The following is a 20,903-nucleotide window of genomic DNA, read 5'->3' as shown; positions in this document are numbered from 1 at the left end:
ATCAAATTTTTTTTTCTAGTATCAACAATCTAATCCACTTTGCAGATTACAACATAAAATTTTTTAAAGAAGTTGGGAAAGAATTACTAAGCAACTTCATTGCAGATAACGGGTTTCAGTACGTGGACACCAAAAGGCAACATGGACAAATGGAGGAATTTTTATTAAAACAACCACTGTTTTTTTCAAAAAATGGAATTTTCGAAACAGATATAACTACATGAAAATACTTAAAAAAACTTGAAAATTGTCAGTAAGTGAAAACGATCATTTCTATATTGTATATCAATCATCATTGAAGTTAGAATGTAAACAGCGAAAGACGGACTCTTTAATGCGGGACAAAAGAAGATACACAAGAAGTCAGGCTAACCGTGATATTACTGTGTAACATTGGTCACTATTGTACAAAAACATTGGAGCAAATGGGTTCTTTCATAAATTTTCAAAATTGTCCTAAAGCTATTAATTACTTTTGCACTTTTGAAAAATATAGAAGTGAAAACAAAAAAGGAGCACAAAAAATGGCTATCAAAAAAACTGTGTCGTCTCATTAATGAAAAGCATCGTGTGTTCAATGAATGGAAAATAGATCCTAATAAGGAGCTCATTAACAGTTACAAAGTACTGAAAAACAGTAAGTAATGTAAATAGAAAATTACGTAAAGCAACTGACAATTTTACAAAACAACTTTTCGAGATTCTCCGAACTTCAAAAGAACCAGGGAAATTTATCAAAAACAAAATTGAATCTAATAAAAAGACAGGAAAAATTGCAAACTTGAAAGAGGGCCGTAACGTAATATCAGATTGAAAAAGCATTGCTAACTGTTTGAAAAATTAATTTGCTGTTCTTTAGGTTTAGAACGGTGAAATAATTGCTTCAAGATGCCTATATAATCTTAATGGAATTGAATTCAATTTCAGGCCAGTCACCAGAAGAGAACCATACAAAGTTATTGACAGACTACCAAAACAAAAATCAGCTGGACCAGGATATATACCAGATTGGCAACTAAAAGTTCGTAAGTTGTCCATTGGAACCCAATTACAGTTTGATATCAACGAGTGTACAAAACACAAACAGGTTTCCTGTTAATTTGAAAGAAGCCTATTTCACTTCTATCTATAAAGTAGGCGAGAGACATAACCATGAAAAATATCGACAATTTTGTTTAATCCAACATTAGCAAAAACTTTTGGTTAAAACTTCTCCTGAGCAAATGTCGGAACATTTAGCTATGAATAAAATAATTAACAGAAATCAATTTGGTTTCCAAAAACAAAAGTTGTGTCTTGATACACTAATTGCTCTGACAGAGAAATTAAATCATTACGTTCAAGAAAAGAATTTAGTCTTAACAATTTTTTTGAGTTGAGCGGAAGCTTTTTTATCTTAATAATTTTGGACATTTTCATCAAAAAAATGGAAAAATATGGGTTTTAACAAAACGCCAGATTTTCATTTAATTCGTTTCTAATCAACAGGAAACAGTGTGTTAGAAATAGAATAGTTGGATCTGACTGGACAATCTTAAGTCACGGTGTTCTACAAGGTACTGTACTATGACCACTTGTATTCATACTTTATGTAAATGACTTCGGCGAGGAAATAGGGAAAAATTCAAATGTTTAACAATTTGCAGATGACGCAGCAATTTTACGTAAAAAATGGACAGCGTTTAGAAGTGAAGGCAAAAAAAATTGATGGAAATTGATTAAAATATGAAACAAAACAGGTTAACTCTAAATGAGGGGAAAACAGAGATAATGGTTTTCAAAAATGAATTGTCACCAACTTTCGCTTGCGTTGAGTTTAAAAGTCATTCATTGAGACCAACAGATGAATGCAGATATTAGGTGTTAATCTTGACAAAGACTTGACATTCCAAGAAAACTTAATAGTGCGATCAACTATATGGCTTCAGCTATCAGATCAATTTTTTTTGGTTTGCAATCAAAACCTTTTAAAGGCTCGATTAAATCTCTTTAGATCATTTGTTTTGTGGCGTTTAAAATTTAGTGCAATTCTATTTCAAAGTTTGCCATCCTACTCAATTGACAACATAAAGATACAAGTTAGATGGGGCATAAAAGTTTGCTTTTTTCAAAACAAATATGCAGCTCATAAACTACTTATTGAAAATAGTAAACTACTCTTCTCGGAGAATTTTATATAGCAAAAATTTCAATAAATAGATTTTTCGATATTGTCCAACAAACAAACATACAAGACAAAACAAAATTCAGAATAATACGACACGTTGAAATTAAAGTTGAAAATTGTACATTTGATTTTTCTCTCAGATCAAAATGGAGTCAAAATTCAATTATTAGAAACTTTGGTCGTAAATTGAATAAATTGCCATGAGTTTTAAGAAGGGAAAAATCAAAGAAAAATTAAAAGAAGAAGTGCAAAAAGAAGACAAAAGCGATTTCCAACGGAGAAAAATATCGAAGACTTTAAAAGTTCATTGTTATAAAAAAAATTCACAAAAACTAGAACTCGAACCTCAGCTTTTTTAAAATATAATATTTAGTTATTCAAAGGAAAGATGTAATATGTTTGATTTATAGTGTTACAACATGTAACTTTAAACTTGTGGCTGTTCAAATTTACGCGCTTGAGATTTGAAAAAAATGCGTATGATGACACCCTTCTAAATCTATCCACAGCATAAAGAGCTATGATTCCTTGCATGATGAGACTTTGGCTCAAATTTTTGAGCTTGAGATCCCAGACGGAATCAAGTATGTTCAGACCGGAGACAAACGCACGATGTGGGCGTCGTGGGTTCAAAATTACATGATCTCGAAACATCAAAAACGCACGAAAGTCTGAACACATGAAAGTCTGGACATGAACAGCCTTAAGAAACTATGACCTATCAGATTAATTATGGCACTCTTACTCCAGAGTACCCTTTCAAGGCAGAAGGCCAAGAGTCTTTTAAGAAGGATACAATTAGCAACGAAGTCGAAGGCGAAAAGAATTGCGCTCAGTCTTTTGCGTTCTGTCAAAACCTTTTAGTAATTTTGTTACAAACTAGGTGCAGTTGAAAAATATTCATGCCTTACAGCCTATAGTATATCATATCTGGCCAAAAAATTTTTTGCATTACCTTTTATTAAGTTGAGGCAAAGTTTCTGAAAATCTACTAGCCACTTAATGAATTTGAGAATCTACATACTAATTAATTAAATTATTCTAATTATAATTATATATATATATATATATATATATATATATATATATTCATTTAGAAAGTTGAAATCATATTATTTTGAGAGTAGTCTAAGCACAACCTGAAGTATAAGAAATCAATTACTCCCTGGTGCTGTTAAAACATTGCAAGTTAAGTTCAATAGTATGATCACACATTTGCCTGTTCAAAATAAACCATGATCAGACTTTAGGCAGTGGTTGAGTAGTGTTCTGTACAGTGTAGTGTATGTTTGAACCACTCGTACTCTCACCCCCTTCGTTGAAGTCTTTTCATTAGTCAGGAGCTCCCTCTGGTCAGAAAATGTGCTACTAGTTGATTATCTTGAAAGCGAACAACTAACGGGTGCAATGAGCAAACGCTACGATTGCGAAAATACTTCAATGCTTGTTTCTGAAATTAGTCATAGAAATAATCATTGAGAGCAGTTGTGACATATTTTGTGTTTCCCAGTTTCACACAGGATACAAGAGATAGCTTTTGTACCAAGAAAACCAACACAGTTACTGAAGACAAATAAAATTGCATTGACAAAAAATGAGAGACAGTTCACATTAGTAAGTAGAATTATGCGCTTTTACGCTTTCCTTTTGAATTATTAGTCTCTTGATGACCATTAGGATTTTTTTTTGAACTCAGTGTGGTTACTGGAGAATTGTCTTGATCGTTAGAAAAAAAAGTTCTTCTGAGTGAGTTTTTTGCCTCCTTTTTGAATCTTGTTTTTGAGCATCCACAATTTGAGTTCTATATGTTATTCGCAATGTTATTTGCTAAAAAATATATGTTTATGTTGTGCTATTTCTTTCAAAATAAGAGCAATGGAAAACTATATGTAAGAATTTTTGTCATGACAGTAGCCCTAAATAAAGGTGATTTTAAAATTAACGACCTTCATTTTAATGCTGAAGCTTCAAATGTAACAGAAACCAATTAGGAAAATTCATCACTTCATTAGACTCAGTTGATTACGTTTTTTGAATTATTGGTCACTTATCGAAAATTGATTATAAAAGGCACTTTTGATGAAAACAAAAAAATGGCACAATTCCCAATCTTCATAAGAAGTATATTACACATCAAGAGAACGATGTACTTTCTTTTTTTCTCTCTATCTCACTCTCTCTATCTCGCTTAATGTTTGTATCTTAAGGCCAAAACAAGAGCAGATTGCGTCATACTTGAACTTCATTAATCGATATTGGCCAGAAAAAGGCTAACAGGTGGCGTCTAGCCTCTACCGCCTGTGTCACTTAAAATGGCTTACTTTAACATTAATAGCTGAAACTTGTATTAACTGTAGTACGTTATATGGATTGGATAACAAACAGTTTCTTGAATCTCACTGATTCCTAATTCCAGATTAAAGGTTTCCCGTTTTTCGTTTTGTTTATTCAAGTCCATTTCTGAATTCAAGGGACGAATAGAAGCCCTGGCTGTTGTTGAATTCAGTCGCCACAGACTTAAAGTTGTTCAATTAATTTATAATAAATTGTTCTCTAGTAGGATGGACATTTGGTTGCAACACATATGGTTTAAATCATTATATATATATATATATATATATATATATATATATATATATATCAATATATCAACATATTATGAAATCTACGCGACAGGTCATCAATAGGTCCAAGAGGTCCTAATCAAGTGATGACCGGTACCATTACTATGATCAGTGATCTAAATGATTGGCTTATCATAGCATAGGAAAATAGGGGGAAACCTCAAAACCTAATTGTAATTTTTATGAGATCAATCGTGGTTTGTTAATAAAACAAAGCAAAAAGTTCCATGTTGTCCACAAAAGAATGTCTCTGAAACTAGATAAGAGTTGCTTCAGTTCTCTTGCATTCATCTATTGCACTTCTAAAACAAAATTAGGATAGAATTTTAAAGTTAGGATTGAATTAGAGCTATTGGAGCTATTCCTCGAAAGCTTAATTTTTTTGAGGGTCATTGTCATACGGTTGTTTTTACATCACCGGCATAGTTTCCTCACTTCTACATTAGATCCAAAAGTTTTATGGTAATCGCTGTCGCCAATTATTTTGGACATGAGGCATGACATTATATCGTTTATGTCAACTAGAAAGAGCAAGGGCCAGAGTACGGAAACCTGAATTACCCCGCTGAAGCCTTTTCTGAAAACTTACCGTTCAACGGTTTGTTTTTGTTGTGACAGATAAAAGCTTAACAAATTCGAGCAGTTTACCCAAATACAACCGTTGAGTTTGAGTAGACATAGGAATTCTCTTCCGAATGCGTTTTTAACGTGCATCTAGAAGCATGTTGAGTTAGAAACAATGAGGGAACTCAAGGCGGCTAAAATGTTCATGTAACTATTCGATTGGATTTGTTTGGGGTGAGCATTTTATTTTAAAATCACATTGGGCATGAGTCAGGGTTGAATAGATAACTGGAGTCAATCTTCCCACAAAGTATTTACTCGAACACTTTTGACAAAGTGGAACGCAGGTTGTTTGGCTTGTAATTGGAAACATCTTCTTTCTGACTCGCTTAGAATAATGATACGATGGCACAGATTTTATGTTTGATTGGACACCTGGCTTGACATGAGCAAATAGGGAGACTATTAAAGTGACTTTGAGAAATTAGCAATAAGAACCTAACCAAAACTGTTTGGTCCTCTCGTTTTATCGACGATGATTTAGAATATAGCTTTTTCTTCTTCGTCGTCTCCTGTCAGGAATGGGCGCTCGCTCTTGTAAACAAATATCGGCCCGAATGGTGTTTGACTTGTTGATGGACCTGATGTAACGCTGCATTTTAATGACAATGATGTAATAAAAAAACGGTATCTCGTGTTGTTGATGATAATTTTGGAGCGACAGGTTTTTGACTTTCTTTGACGGCGTCGGCATCTGAACAATTTTTATTTTCTTAATGAGGTGAGGTGAACACTTATTATCCATGGTGCCAACTCGGGCCTATTACCCGTGCCGATTGGTAAAAAGTATTTTGAGTTTTCAAATAGCCGCTCATAGCAATAATCCGGCATCAGATTAACATTGCTTATGAAGTAATGTTGGAAAGGGTGTTGCGGAGTGAAACGATTTGATTGTAAATTGTGAGTTTTCTAGGTGAAAAAAGGTACCAAAGTTAAATTATTGTCCCTGTTTTGAATATTTCATATGTACCTGGCTGATGACGAATGACAACTCTCCGGCGATGAAGCGTTTGATGCCTGTTTATCGCCTCCTAATTGTTCCAAACATCAGGCTTTTTAATTTGAAGCATTGATTCAAAACCTTTATGAAACCTCCTATCGCATTGTTGGTGCTCGGTAGGTGCTCAATCGTTCGATGATACACATTCCACGATGTGAGATGAAAACGTGGTTTCCGTCTACTCTTATTCCTGTTGAGGCGCACGTGATAAACTTCCTCAAACTAGTCGACAAAATCCAGAGCTTCAAAATCTGACATCAATAATTTACGAACCAAGATTCAGTATGTTTGGGGGAAAAATGCAAGTGCTGCGGATATACGGATATTTAAACTGAAATTTTGTCCTCCGCTGTTCGACAGAGAAGCCCAACTCCACTATGTTTCTATATAGAGATTGACCAAAAATGAAAAATAAAACATCGAATAACTTAAGTATTGGGGAAGGCTTCCGTTGCGTCATTTATTGAGACAGAATCAAAGTTCATCATTATTGTATCGGGATGTGATAAGCTACAAACTTTTTCCCAAAATGCCACATATGTGTCCTGTTTTTTGTGGCAACAATGCATATACGCATGCATATGGCCTTGTTATTCCATTGTCGAAGCAATGTAGAGTTAAGATATGATAAAATTTCGAGGGACTTAATGCCTTGGTTACTTTAGAATTGTAAACTAGAGTGTTTAGGAAAGCTGATAGTCAAATGGATTCTTGATCCTCGGTAGATTCATTTTTCGACCACTCGGAAAGGTGCAAAATAAAAAATATGGTTTGTCCGGAAAATTTAATTTTTGGCATATAACAAAACGCAAAATCAATCGACGTTGGTAAGCACCGAGTTTTTTCAAAGTGATTGTTCTCGTAATATCCTAATATTTTCGTCATATTGACCAATTTGCAAGATATTGCCTCTAACCGCAGAAACATGTACGAGTCTCATTAAATTTTAATGTTTGAAAGATCGTCTTCCTTGCTTACGGTTGCTTTTTCCGTTGGGATATCTTTGTATGCGAATGCAATCAGGTTTTTGACAGATTCCCCTAGTGGTCTGACAGGCAAAACGTTGATATGGTTTTTAAAGTGGCTTTTTGTGAGAAACGTTTTGATATTGGACATAGTTTTTCTGAGGGCAGCCGTTTCGCTCTCCAGATTTTTCATCTGAACATCTTCATGATCCTTTGAGACTTTCACTTTCAGATAAATATATTCTACATCCGCACCAGAAACAGCCATATGAGCTTTTTTATATGGTTAGCAGGAAAAAAACGAAATTCCCCTATTATACGTTCAAGTTACTCTATAATGTTGGATCGTCATCTCCGTTCACTGATTTTCTGATTTTCAGAGATTTTCAGGTTTTAAGACCATATTAAACTATATCTATATCTAAACCTGAAACGCATATGTAATTGATTCGGATACAAATGGTCGTTACGTTTGTGGCTTGTTAGTCAACATTAAATAGATTGCATGGTCCTTCTATTATTACTAGAATATCATAAAAATCATAACTTACATTGTGAGAAATAGGGAGTACTCTTGTACGATTACATTGTAAGATTACCTTAAGTTACGCTACATTTTTGCATGATCGTCAAACCAGATAATAGCAAAATTATTCAGAAGTTAGAAGAGGTTAAAAGCTCCAGAAGTCTCAATACATGTTTTTGATTGAATGGAATTGTTAACAAGCTCTTCCTCTAATATGGTATTTACAAGATCAAAGTATTGATTTTAGTTGTCGTACTGAAATTTAATCCCCCACTCACTATTCATAAAAATATCAGTATTATTGGCCTTCGCGTTATTTGAGGTTTTTGGTACAGATGAACATCTAAAATGTTTTAATTACAGCTTTTTAACGCGGAAATTTAGACCTAGTGAGGTCATGATTTAGTGCATTTCGCGCGTGGCGCATGTACATTTGTCTGAAATATTGGGGACGATAGACAGCAATTGTACCTCTTTCTTTACAACTGACTTATTTATTTTTATTGACTTTTCTTTGTTTGTGATCGGCAACGCGGCCATTTATACAAGTGCCATCCATTCAAGAAAGGGTAAATGTCATTGCAATTTTTACAAGTTAAACAGCTAAAAATAAACTTTATCGAGGTATTAAAGTACCATTGGGCCGCATTTTATCGACATGATCCAATTTTGACCTGTTTTGAAGGCTAAAGAAGTGTTTGAGGTTTAGATAAGTTCAGTTTAATATAGATACTTAAAAGGATTTAAGACGGATGTAAAGTTCATATTTATAGATTTGATCCATTTTCACTGTCACTGGAACTTTTGTGTTCATCCATTTTTTATGCGAACCGTGCTCTGCAAACTGCAAAAACTTTTGAATGTCGTGACCGAGAAGATTTGTGAAGTGGAGCTAAGAGATCTTTGAATGAAAATCAATCAAGTGTATCTAACTTTAAACATGGATAATCTAAGAGCAGTGTTTTCTTTTTCTTAATTGCAGTGCAAGTAATTCATTTAATCCAATTGTTTCTGAAGATTTCACTGTTAACAGTAGTGCAATTAACAGACAGAAATGCCTTTACTTTTATTTTCAAAACAGATAGAAACGCATTTAATTTTATTTTTAAAACATATGAAACATATGATAAATGCAATTTTTTTTAATTACCTAATTTTAGTTATTAGAAAATATCTTAGTGTGGCAGTTGAGTCTTGGTTAATCAAGCAAATAATCAGTCAAAGTCATTGGGCAGCATATCACTCCATTGGACATGTCCCGTTCTTCATCATTTGGTATCTATCATATTTTGCTGAGTTTTTGCATCATTTGGCATCTAACATAAAACTAATTGGTTTCACAAGTTTTTCCGCTCAAATAACAACACAATCGGTTATCATTACCTCTCATTTAAGGACAAAAGACATCCTTGCTCCCCTCCAGTTGAATGAGAAGGATGCATTTAACGAGTAAACTCTGCGCTATTTAGGTACAAGCGTCTGTTGTCATTAGTTAGGCAAATCGGGTAATTATCATATTTGCGTTCCCGCGCATTAGTTGGATTGAAATGGATTGAGTCAATTGGTTGATCGCAACGTTAGAACCTTTTGAGAAAGCATTTCTACCGTTCACCAGACAAGCTGTGTTTTCTTTATTGTCCTGCTTCTTTATTGTCCTCCGCAAAAATTCACTCCGGCTTCCCGGCAGTCAGCGTCATGGGCAGCTAGTTTGCGGTCGTCAGCATATGTTAACGCATGAACGGGTGTATGTGCCGCATTTGCAATAGTTGTTGATTGCAGGGATGACACCACTGTTACATCAAGCGCTGCTGGTTTTTGTTGTGTCCAGGAGGGTAAAAATACGTCCGCAGGTTGGGATTGGTTGTTGCTGTTAAGGTTTTTTTAACCGATGGGCTCAAACTTGTAGAGAAACAAGAAGAGAAAACGTTATCTCTCAGAGGGTCGTGACGATGAATATTATCTCCTCATCCTCCACATGTTAAAGAATGTTCCCCGTAAATAGCAATGACAACATTTTTACAGTAGGGAAATTTTCGGGGAGCATCATATATAGGGATACCAAGTCTATATTTTACGCAACTTTGGAACTCTTCCGTTTCCAGGTGCAGTACCAGTGCAGAAATAGGAGGCGTGGTTAACCAAGCACCTGCATTAGGAACAAGAAAAGACCGTAACCGAGCTCTTTCTGGCACATTTTTTGCTTGTGATAGAAGATCATTTAGTGACTTTTGATCAAACTTTTCCTGATTTTTCTTCTGAATTCTCCTATTTACATCTTGCAATCCAAGAAGACAATTCGCGTTATCTTCATTTTTAAGAGCAAGTTACATCCCAATAAGAACTTCCACTGTGGACGAAACGGACTCCACTCAACTAAAAAAAGCAGCCAGATGTTGATCGCTTGAACATCTCAAACCCAATCCACCCAACTTGATGGGCAAGTTTGCTTCTTTCCAATCGCTGCACGCAACGTTTCCCTTCATTAATGTTTCTAGGCAATATCTTTGTGCATTGTCAAAATGAAGTAAGACTTTAGTAACTGAGGGGCTTGGCTTAACCGTGCGTAGAGAGTACAACACTTTTGGGAGTAACAATACTATTTTTAAGTATGCCATAAGCGGCATGAGGATCGTTAAAATGCTTTTAGCGATCAAGGAGAGGCTCAATTTTCTCCATCCTCTTGGATAAGACTTTTGCATGATGCGCCTCCGTTCCAATTGGCGACCCAAATACATCAAAACATTCAGGATCAGCACGCTTAATGTTTTGATCTATACTGCTCATGGTTTGGGGCAACCTCAACATACAATTTGAGGTTTTTACGTTGAAGGCCAATTCGTTGCCTTCACTTTCTAAAATATCTAAGCTATGCATTAGTGCGGCCTCAGTTCCCGCCAAAATGCCATCGTTAAGAAATCAAGAGTTCTGTAAGAGCATGGGGACTTCCTGCTTAATTTTGATAATGAGAGGCATGAGAGCCAAGAAAAACAAAAGTGGCCACAGAGGATCACTCTCTTGTACCCCAGTTTCACTTTTTATAACTTGCCCGTTGTAAAATAGTTAACCATGTTTTGCGTAGCACGAGCTAACAAACATGGTATTTGTTTCAGGCATTCTGAATAAACCCCCAGACGTTTGATGGAATTGAATGCGTTTTAAAAATCTATCGGGAGGACTCCTAAGCTTTTTCTCTTTCTATACTTTTTATTAATCAGTTTATTTGCGTGAATAATAGATTCCACGTCATCCCTTATGGCAACTCTAAATTGATTTGAACAGAAAAAATCTAATGCTTCCTCCTTTGGAAGGGGAACAAGACATTTAGCCACAAGACGGCGAAAAATTTCTCCGACAGCAATGGGTCGCACACCTGTTTTTTTCTTCAGGGCTGTTAGAGAGGCATTGCAGGAAGTTTGGCCAACATCAGTTGGTAAACCACTAGCTGAACAGAAGTTGACTAGGCTGGTGAGTTTTTGCATTGCGATTCTGGACTGCTCAGGGTTATTGCAACGAATAGCGTTTGAAAAATGCTCAGGATACATCATGCTTGGACCAGCTGCAGTACCTTTTGCGAAGGAAGATAACATGTCACTGACAACTTTCTCTGAGAATTGGCATCCCAAACATAGATCATCAGTAACCGGTAGAATAGGCTCTTTTTCTTTAGGATGCAAAGATCAAAGATCTTCGTAGATTTTCTCACTGTAAGGTGCAAGTCCAGCTGAACTTAATATTTTTTGCAGTTTTTCCAAAAAGACTTGATGGCATAGCGTCCTTGTTCCTTCCAACATTTTATTTTTGTTTTGACTCGATGTTGCGCTTACTTTTTTGTCTGCTTTGGACAGAATAGCTTTTTTCCACAGAGTACCTCTGTCGCCATTTTCCCATCGAGCAATGCGCTCATTGATAAGATTTTTATTTAGGAACTTGTGTTTTCCACATCCACGTGAAGCTGCTCAGAAAATTTATTTGGAAGAGGCAAAAAGGTTTTTCCAGTTTTCGATATCGGTGGGGTTCGTGTGACATTTTGCCCAAATCTCTGTTATGAACTTCGACCATCGCAGTTGAGCTTTAACAGGAACGTGTCTAATTGTGGGTACAAATGTTCTGGAAATAATTTCCAGGTCTGGTAATGTGTTGTTTGTGAATTCGGGTGGTATCCAAGAATTTGGATTTTTAATTAGTTTGGATTTCTGGTGGTAAATACAGTTAGTTTGGATTTTTGGTGGTAAATATAACTACAAATACCGAATCATTTTGATGCATTAAATGAGTTGTGGAGTAACGGTTTTAACTATAGGATATTTCAACTTGTTGATAACAGTCCAAATTGATTTAACTAATTAAAGAAAGGTTTTTGACCGCGCTGGGTTTCAATTTCACTACCACACACTCTTAGTAGTAACGGCTAAAAGTGCTTTTTTCTGCAAATGCACGATAAAATTTATAACAGAGCAAATGACCGCTCTTTCAACCAAATGCTCTAAATGTTGAAAAATTTCTATTTTGCTGTTTTGCATGATGGAATGAGTTTGCCAACAGTTTTTTTCATTTTCTGGAGCACACGAGAATGATTCTGAACGCATACAAATGTCTGAACATAGGCAGTTGTGAACGCTTGATAGTTTGGACATGAACGCTCAAAAAGTTCAATTTTGGAGCGCACAATTTTTGGTTATGAAATGCACGATAGTCTGAAAATAAACAAATTAAACTTTGGTGAACGCACGAAAGTCTGGACATAGGCACTTTTGAACGCACAAAAATCTAGGCGTATAGGCACTTTCCATCTGGGACCGACTGGACGTGGGAGCATGGTCCGTCTGGATCGGCCTGGACATTCCAACTTGTGGTCTGGCACCTAAAATTGTAAAATGACGTGTAATCGATTGAAATTGAATAGCCATGTCTACTGTCAAAGATTGATGGTAACTACAAATTTGACCGACTCTTCGGAGCATCGATTCTTACTAAATCAGTTGTTTACAATACACATAGAGCATTGCCCTCATTTATTCTGAAAAAAATGTAACCATCATGTGTCATTGGCAACAATTAACTCTTAACACGCAATGAAATTGACATAAACTATTAAAAATATCAGAAAGCAGAAAATGTAGGCTCTTTTTGCTCTTTTTTTTGTTTAAGAGCGCCAACAAACATCAAAGTGTTTTTCGTTCTTCTGTACGAAATCATTAATTTTTCAGCATATCTCAGCACATCTCAATTTCCTCAGCATAAATTTCTTACATAATTTCGTGAGCGAAATTTCGTAGATTGAAAATGCTAAAACATGGCTAATGTTGTAAGGAACTAATTGTGTTATATGTAAAATAACATCATGATATCTTATCACGGTATCAAGAAAGAAAATTTTGGATAACCAAGAAAAATGGGGTCTAGCAGAGGAAATTTGGGTTTTAATTGGGCTATCGAATAAAATGAAGGAGAGATGTGCTCTTTATTATTTCAGCATAGAGGCCAATCTTGGCTGTTTGCACGATGACCTGCGTGCTGCAGATGACAAACTGAACACAGCTGTCGTCAAGTATAACAAGACCAGATTCAAGTTCGGACTCTGTGGCCTCGAACATCTTTTTCTGAGGTATCAACATTACATATTATATAACCGTTAATTATACCACAGTCGAAATTGGACTGTTATCGTGCAAGATCTTGCAAGATAAATGGTCGATGTGCTAGATAAACAAAATTTTTAGAATTTAAATCAGTATGATTTCTTATAAATAAACAAGGAGGCTTGTTAATGTGCGTTCGCACATGATGTTCCGACCTGCGCTAATCTTATCAAATTTGGCTGGGCTGCTACAGATCACACAATACGAGATCTCTTTATGTATGCCAGTCAAACTTGACAAAAGATATAACAAATCGAAGGCAAAGATATATGCCTAAGACCTGTCTGTGCTATAAGTCTCAATTTAAAATAGTTGGGGGGATGAAAGTATTTAATTTATAAAAGAGTAAATATAAAATTACAGCTTACTAATTACCAGTTGTGTAGTGGTGAAATGGAGGTGAGCTGCTGGGCGATCGTTCTCTTGGGTGTTTCTTCAGTTATGTTATTTGTCGAAAAAAGAAAGTTATAAAATCGAATCTGGAATTAATTGTCTAAGTTATTAAACAATTTTGTTCGACTATTTTATTGTTAAAGTGAAGTTAAATTTTGAGAAAAATGAAAGCAGTTGTCTGCTGCTTGTTTCTGGGAGTGATTTCTGTCTCTCTCATTTTATTCCGTCCCACTTCGCTGAGAGAAACAATTAATTCCTCTCAGCTCCGTTTGGGCCGATAGGGAGCGAATCACAAACTCACGTTCATAGTGAGGTGCTTCTTAATTTTCCTATTGGCCGAGAAGGCAAGAGAAATAACTTTTTTTTATCTCACGGAAAAACTATTGAAACTCCAAAAAATAATAAAAATCTAAAAAGCTGAGAGCATCAATTATTGATCACGCAGGCGCCTGTTTTCTGCTTTTCCCCCTCTTCTAAAACCGCAACAATTATGGTTTACTTGGGGGCTTTTTATGAGACTCTATTGTCTTTTCCCCTGAAGCAATCTGCTTCATCTTTATTGAACTTGGGGGGAAAGATCTGCATTGCAACTGTCAAAAGCAGAAGTAATTTAAATCAAAAGAAACTGTGGTTTTACAGGCCGCCTACGTTCAACAACGTACATTTTCTATCCTGGATATAAGCGAGGAGATCCAGGCCTAAAGTTGTCTTATTTAAATTAGTCGAACTGAGTTGTTTAAATACTTGTGTACTGGTAGTCTTAACAAGCGTTAGTTTGTTTAGCGCGCGGCGAAAGAATGGTTAATTAGCGCCTAAATACGTTCGCTCTAATGCGGGATCAATTATCCGTTCATTTGTAACGGCTCTTGTAATACTACAGCTCACCCCGATTTTTAAGATAGAAAAGAAAATGATTAAAAGAAAGAAATATACTGCATCGTATATGATTTTATTGCGCTTGGGACATATGAATGAGTTACTACAAGTTCAGACAGTTTATAAAATTAATCGCAAAGGGCGATAATGTTATGCTATGAAAGTGATCGCAAAGGGCGATAGGTACAAAAGATTTACAAAGGGCGGTGGCCATATCAGTTGAAAAATTCTGGTGGAAGGATGACTGGGCTCGTTACAGGACTGTCACCGTCGTCCAGTATATCAACCACTTCCACAACTTCTTCAGTTTGTATAGTCAGTTCCACAGGTGATGATGCCGCCATTTCCACAGGTTTTTTGTCTGTTTTCCTTGTGGCTTTTAGTTGGCGTCTTTCTTCTCGCTTAATTTTCCGAGTTTTCTTGTCCTTCAATTTTCTCAATTCGCTATTGAGCTCTTTAATCTTTTGCACTAACTTCTTATTTTCAATTCCGAGCTTTTGATTCGCTGATGTGATTTCTAGATGTTTTTGGGCGTACACCTTATTTATTTGTTTTAGATTGCTGTCTTCAATCTTCTGGAGTTGTTTGGTAATTACATACTGACGTCTCCAGTAGTCATCGCTGGTAGTTTTTTCTTTTTCATTGCTCTCCATTTTTAGTTTCTCAAATTTTATTTGCAATTCTTGCAATTCCGTTTCTTTTATGAAGAGCTCTTGCTTGAAGCGGTTGTTTTCTGTGATAAGACTTTCCTTCGATGTTTCGCTACAATGGTCGTCTGCTGAGGGGAATGCGGTTATAGCATCATAAGGGACGTTTATGTAGACATCCAGCTGGTGATTCCTTACGTTATACGTTTTTGTTTCTGGATCTCTGTTCTTTATTCTCCACGTGTTGGATTCGCTGCTCAAGCTAAAATGTTTTACGAGAGGCAATTCGTCTGATTTCATGAAGCAATCCTCATTCGTGCCATCGTTTCTAACTTTCACCCGTTCTAATGTTGTGAACTTGTTGTAATTCGCTTTGAGCGTGTATTTCAGATGGTTGAGAAATCTCGGGTTCTCAGGATTTATGTCTAACTCTCTGCTTCGTTGTACGCTCAAGCAGTAGTGTTTGTTTTTCCTATCTTCTTCAGATAAGAGGTCATCAATGTTGGCTAGTTTTCGGATCTTTTCCGCGTGGTTACTTTTTATAGTTTGTGAGGGGCATCTTTTGCGGTTTATTTTCCAGTTAACTTCAGGGTCGTATTGGTTAGAAGTTGATGGAGTGTCCAGTTGTGGTTTAATGGGTGCAAATGGAGGAGTTGATGTTTTGCTTGGATGGCCAGTTCTCCTAATTTGATTTGGGTGTGCTGCAGATTGTTCGTGGGGAGTGTAAATTGTTCGTGTAGAGGACATGTTGACAGTCTGATTTTGATTAGTTGTGGTGATCACACTCTTAAGTGCTGCTTGGCTGTTCATTGTGATGTGTGGGATCTAAAATTATTTTTGATTATTTTTCCTGTGTCTTAATTATCACACATTATGGCTTCTTTTCAAGTTTGCAATTGTATTGCTAATATAAAAAAGTATTGTATTGTAAAAAATGTTTTTGTAAGGTTTTGTTGCTAACTGCTTTACTTAAAAATTATAATGCTAAATGCATTTGTTATTAAAGTTTGGTATAAAAGTTTTTGTTTTGCTAAATGCAAAGTTAACTTTAATAAAGGAGGGGGGGCAATAATAAAAAAAGTTTTTATACTTATGCCAGGCGGGCAGCCCTGGCACAAGTACGTCTTTCTCCGCTGCTCGGAGGTGTGAGTCTTGGGGCGTGCGTCACACTAACACGGCTGCAACGACCCGTGCAGCTGGGGAGACAACCTTGCTGAGCTGAAAGAAAATATTTTCGGGTCGTTTTTGAAAATTTCAGTTATCGTGTTAGTGTTCTGAATTATTTAGGTTCAAAAGCCAGGGGGGGCAGGCTGGAGAAAGCTGAGATAACCCCTTCCCGAGGAAAAGTTAAAAAAGAGAAAAAAAGATCGTTTGTACTTGAGTTGTGTTTGGTTTATTAGACAACGTCGTCTAAAAAATTTTTGCAAATGGGACATTTTTTCTGCTTATTTATGCATACGCGACAGAATCGGTGTTCGTCATGTTGGGAAAAATGTGGGTGTTTTGTTACTCCTAATTCTGTTTTCATTTTTTTGCATAAATTGCATCGGAAATAGGATGTGATCAGGACGGGAAGACAAGGTCGAAGACAGATGGGACATTTAGGGTTTCGGTATCTTTTAAAATGTGCTTTTCTGCAAGGAATACATACATAGTGGGGATTTTCTTTGGGGAATTGCTTGTGTAGTTTTTCTACAATAACGGTTTTCCGTGAACATATAGGGCAGATAATGTCCTTATGGGGATAGAACCAACGGAAACCGTCGAATAGGGATTGTGAAAGACCCATCGAGTGACTGTTATTTTATTTTCCTTATACAAAAACAGGAAAACGTCTGAAAAACTGCAGTAGGATGAGGTTAATAAGGAACGATATTGCAAGCAAGGTAATTAGGATTAAGATAAATATTTTTGTGGATAGGTCTAGATTGGTCATTTCCCGTATCTGGAGAAAATGGAAAGGAGGTAGTGATTAATAAAAAGGGATATTGCCAATGCGCATAAGAGGACAAAAAGAAGAATAAACAATGTTACGGGATGCATTTTGTCAATTCAATGAGTAGTGTAGAACTAGGGTGAAGGAGGTGATTTGCTCCTGGTAAAAACTGAATTGAATTAGGGATATCGAGTGGATCAAAAATGAAAGCAGGAAAAGAATTAAAATTTTGGGAGTTCTTGGACGCATTATGTAATTATTTTTTCGCAACGAGGGCATAATTTATAGTCTTCTACGCAAAATTTACAAAAGTTGACGGGCTTGTGGTCACTGTGATGAAACGTTTTTGCAACAGAATATTGAAATCTTGTTTGTTTGCAAATATCACATTGAAACCAGTTAAAGATTGAAAAGATAACATTAAATTTAGAGCATTTTGGACAAAAATCATAGCCCATATCTTTTATAACATATTGGTAAAAGAGCAGACACCTTACGTGGGGTAGTTCGTTAGGGGGGTTGTCGTGTAATTTCTTGAAAGCAATTGTTTCACGTCGGCAGCATAAACAAATTAATGAGACCGGTTTGGATTCTATAGTATTGGTTTCTTTGTCAGTTGTATTCATTTTTGAAAGATTGTTATTGGAGGGAATTATGGGATTGGCACGGTTGGAGGATTTGTTTGTCGATTATTTTGGGATTTTATTGCTTGGTCTATTACTAATATAATTATGAACATCAAAAAATTAAAAGGAATACTTACAACTACGAGGAAAACGGTTAAAACGAAGGAGAAGGCTGCTGCAATAATCATAAGGGCCATTAATAAAAAATCAAGTAAAGTGCGGGTAAACATTTTGGATAGTTTGTGAACGTAGTTTTGAATTGAGGATTTTACCACGGGTTGTTTGGGTCAATTGTTTGTTTGCATAAAGGGCATTTAGTAGTTGTGCAAGTCATACACTGCAAACAAATTGATTTTTTGGGGTTTAGGCTTTTGAAGTGGCTGTGGCAAGTGGATAATTTTTTGATTTCTTGACAAGAATCACACTGGAAATAATGGCAATGACTGATTGTATAAATGGGAGTTACGCAAATGGGGCATTTAGGTTGGTTCCAATATTTAAATAATTCATTTCTACAAGGAATGCAAGCAAAATGGGGGGGCTGACCATTTGGGTTTTTGTGCAGTTTTTTGAATTGACGGCAAGGGAGATAACAAACAGGGCATTCAACTTTAGGGGTTGTATCAATTTGAGGTTGCTGAGACGATATTTTCAGAATGTTTCCCATTATAAGGACAAATTAGAAAGATCCGGGTATACGAGTTCTAATCCATGGTGTTCAAGTTCGTTGGGGATAGTTACATTTAAATCTGCAATAGCAAAAAAGAAATTCCAGTGTTTCTCGTTTGGATAAATGTAATAATGATTAGTGGTACCGGTGCTTAAAAACATATAAGTTATCTTGATACATGCTTTATACTGTGTGAAACAAATATTGAACCATCTTTCTACTTTAAGAATTTTAATTTTTTCCTTACCAATAAACAAAATCATTTTAGTTTTAACAATTTGGAAAGAAATGAGGGGAAAAGAACAAATTGATCAGAAAAAAAAGGATAGAAAAAAAATGAAGAAGAGGAAAGGAGAGGAAAAAAAAATTTTTTTTGTGGAGAGCAAGTTATGTAAAACAAATTACTTTACTGAAGAGCGCCCAAGTTGACTGGGAAGTACTCTTCGATATCGATGAGTGCGAGAAAGAATTCCCAGTGCATCATTCCCATGGTGACTCGAGTAGAACCCTCACATCCACGTTCGTAGTCAGTATAATGTATGATTATACAGGGCTTTATTTCTGCAGTGGGAGTTTCAATGAATGATCTCTCGAGGGATTCTACTTGGACTAGTCGCTCACCAAAGTGGAACAGCATTATAGGAGATCTAAATTAAAAGGGATTTTGGAACCAATTAAAGCTTGGGATATATTTATGAAGAATGTCCAAAAGGGGGAAGATGGTGTTAAGATAATGGTTCCATCAGTCCAAGTGTTTAAATATTCAAAATGGAGTATTAGTTGTGGGATTACTCGGTTGCTTTTTGTCGTGACAAATGATTTTTCAAAAAATTGAATTTGTATGAGGCAGTGTTGGTATGAGAATATCATTGCTGCTTTTAATTGTTGATAGTTTCCAACTCTTTAAAGATTGAATCGTTTTGGCAAGAATCAGTTTTTGGGGAATCAAAATAAATATTGTGAGGTACACAGTTTGGATTTTCGAGAATAAAGAGGAAGAATTTCCAATGGACTGAGAGAGGGTTAATACTTATCAAACAAATTTTTTCACTTTGAATCTCTTTGAGTGTTACTAGCATAGTAGGTACAGGAGTTGGGTATGCATCAAAAGATCGTTGAATTTTTTGTAACTCTACAAATTTATTGTTAACCGCAAATATCATAGTTTAGAATGATACTTAAGCAATGTAGATTGGATGTTGTACTTGAAATACCGAGTTTTCTTTGAATGCTAGAAAAATGGTGAATTCGGCGAACTGAGGATGAGTAATGAAAATAGTTAAAAGTCTGTAAATATTTGTCATGGGTTTTTTTGCGAAAGTCATTATACTTATAGCGGAAACATAGTATACGGCTAATAGCTCAAAATTTTGGTTTCCGATTCTGATTTGTAAGTTTCTATTAGTTAAATGAATCATGTTGCTGATCTAGCTCATTTGGCAAACTATTAGGGTCGAATTGTGCTAAATACACGAAATAATTCCAATACAACGAATGAGGGGTTAAAATCACAGTATCGTTTTCCCAAGTGTCCCAAAACTCAAAATTTATAACGATTTGAGGGAGAATGTCTCCGTGATTTTCTTCAAAAGTTTTCTTTATTTGATAAATTGTAACGAGTCTATCTTGAAACAAAAAGTACATTAATGGAAGCGTTTTAGTTGTTAATTAACTTATTGTTCTTCATTTCAAAACTATGTATAAAAGTATGTAAATGTAAAAAAAGGATAAAAAAGGGTGTGTCAATTATTTCTGAAAAGAGGATTATTGACAACGATTGATATTTATAGGTAATATATCAATCGGATTCAATGTAGCAAAATCGGAGTAGGGGAAGAGTGCAGGCAATAGCTAGATAGACATAGTTGCGATTACATAGATGAAAATGGATTATAAAAAATAAAAAGCAAGAAAGGAATCCACACATGTCTCTTACAGGAAAAGTCAAAGTCTAATAATATTTTTCTTCAGACGATTTGAAACAATTTTGTATTCGACTCCAATGTTTACAAAAGTAATTGTGTCATCAATCAGGGCTCTTAACAATGAGAAGTATTGAAAATTTGAATGCGGTACGTCCAAGTCTATAATGTCACTGAAGTAGAAAGATGCAACTCTAATAGTTACAGTAGTTTTTAAATCGGAAATACTTGATGATAATATTTGTCCGGTGTATTGTCCAAATCGAATGAATAAAGCGTTAGGCTGTT

At 35.6% G+C, this 20,903-nt stretch overlaps 1 protein-coding gene across 1 annotated transcript in view; it reads left to right on the top strand.

Annotated features, from left to right (window-relative positions):
* Positions 1-20,903, top strand: part of LOC142347600 (synaptosomal-associated protein 23-like) — a 63,056-nt gene that overhangs the window by 3,278 nt on the left and 38,875 nt on the right. Inside the window, exon 2 of the mRNA XM_075398944.1 lies at positions 13,380-13,511. Coding sequence (XP_075255059.1) covers positions 13,380-13,511 — 132 coding nt within the window. The remainder of the gene's footprint in view (positions 1-13,379; positions 13,512-20,903) is intronic.

This window comes from Convolutriloba macropyga, chromosome 1 (genome assembly GCF_964194025.1).
Source record: "Convolutriloba macropyga chromosome 1, txConMacr16.3, whole genome shotgun sequence".
Lineage (NCBI taxonomy): Eukaryota > Metazoa > Xenacoelomorpha > Acoela > Convolutidae > Convolutriloba > Convolutriloba macropyga.
This window is presented reverse-complemented; position numbering and strand designations above follow the sequence as displayed.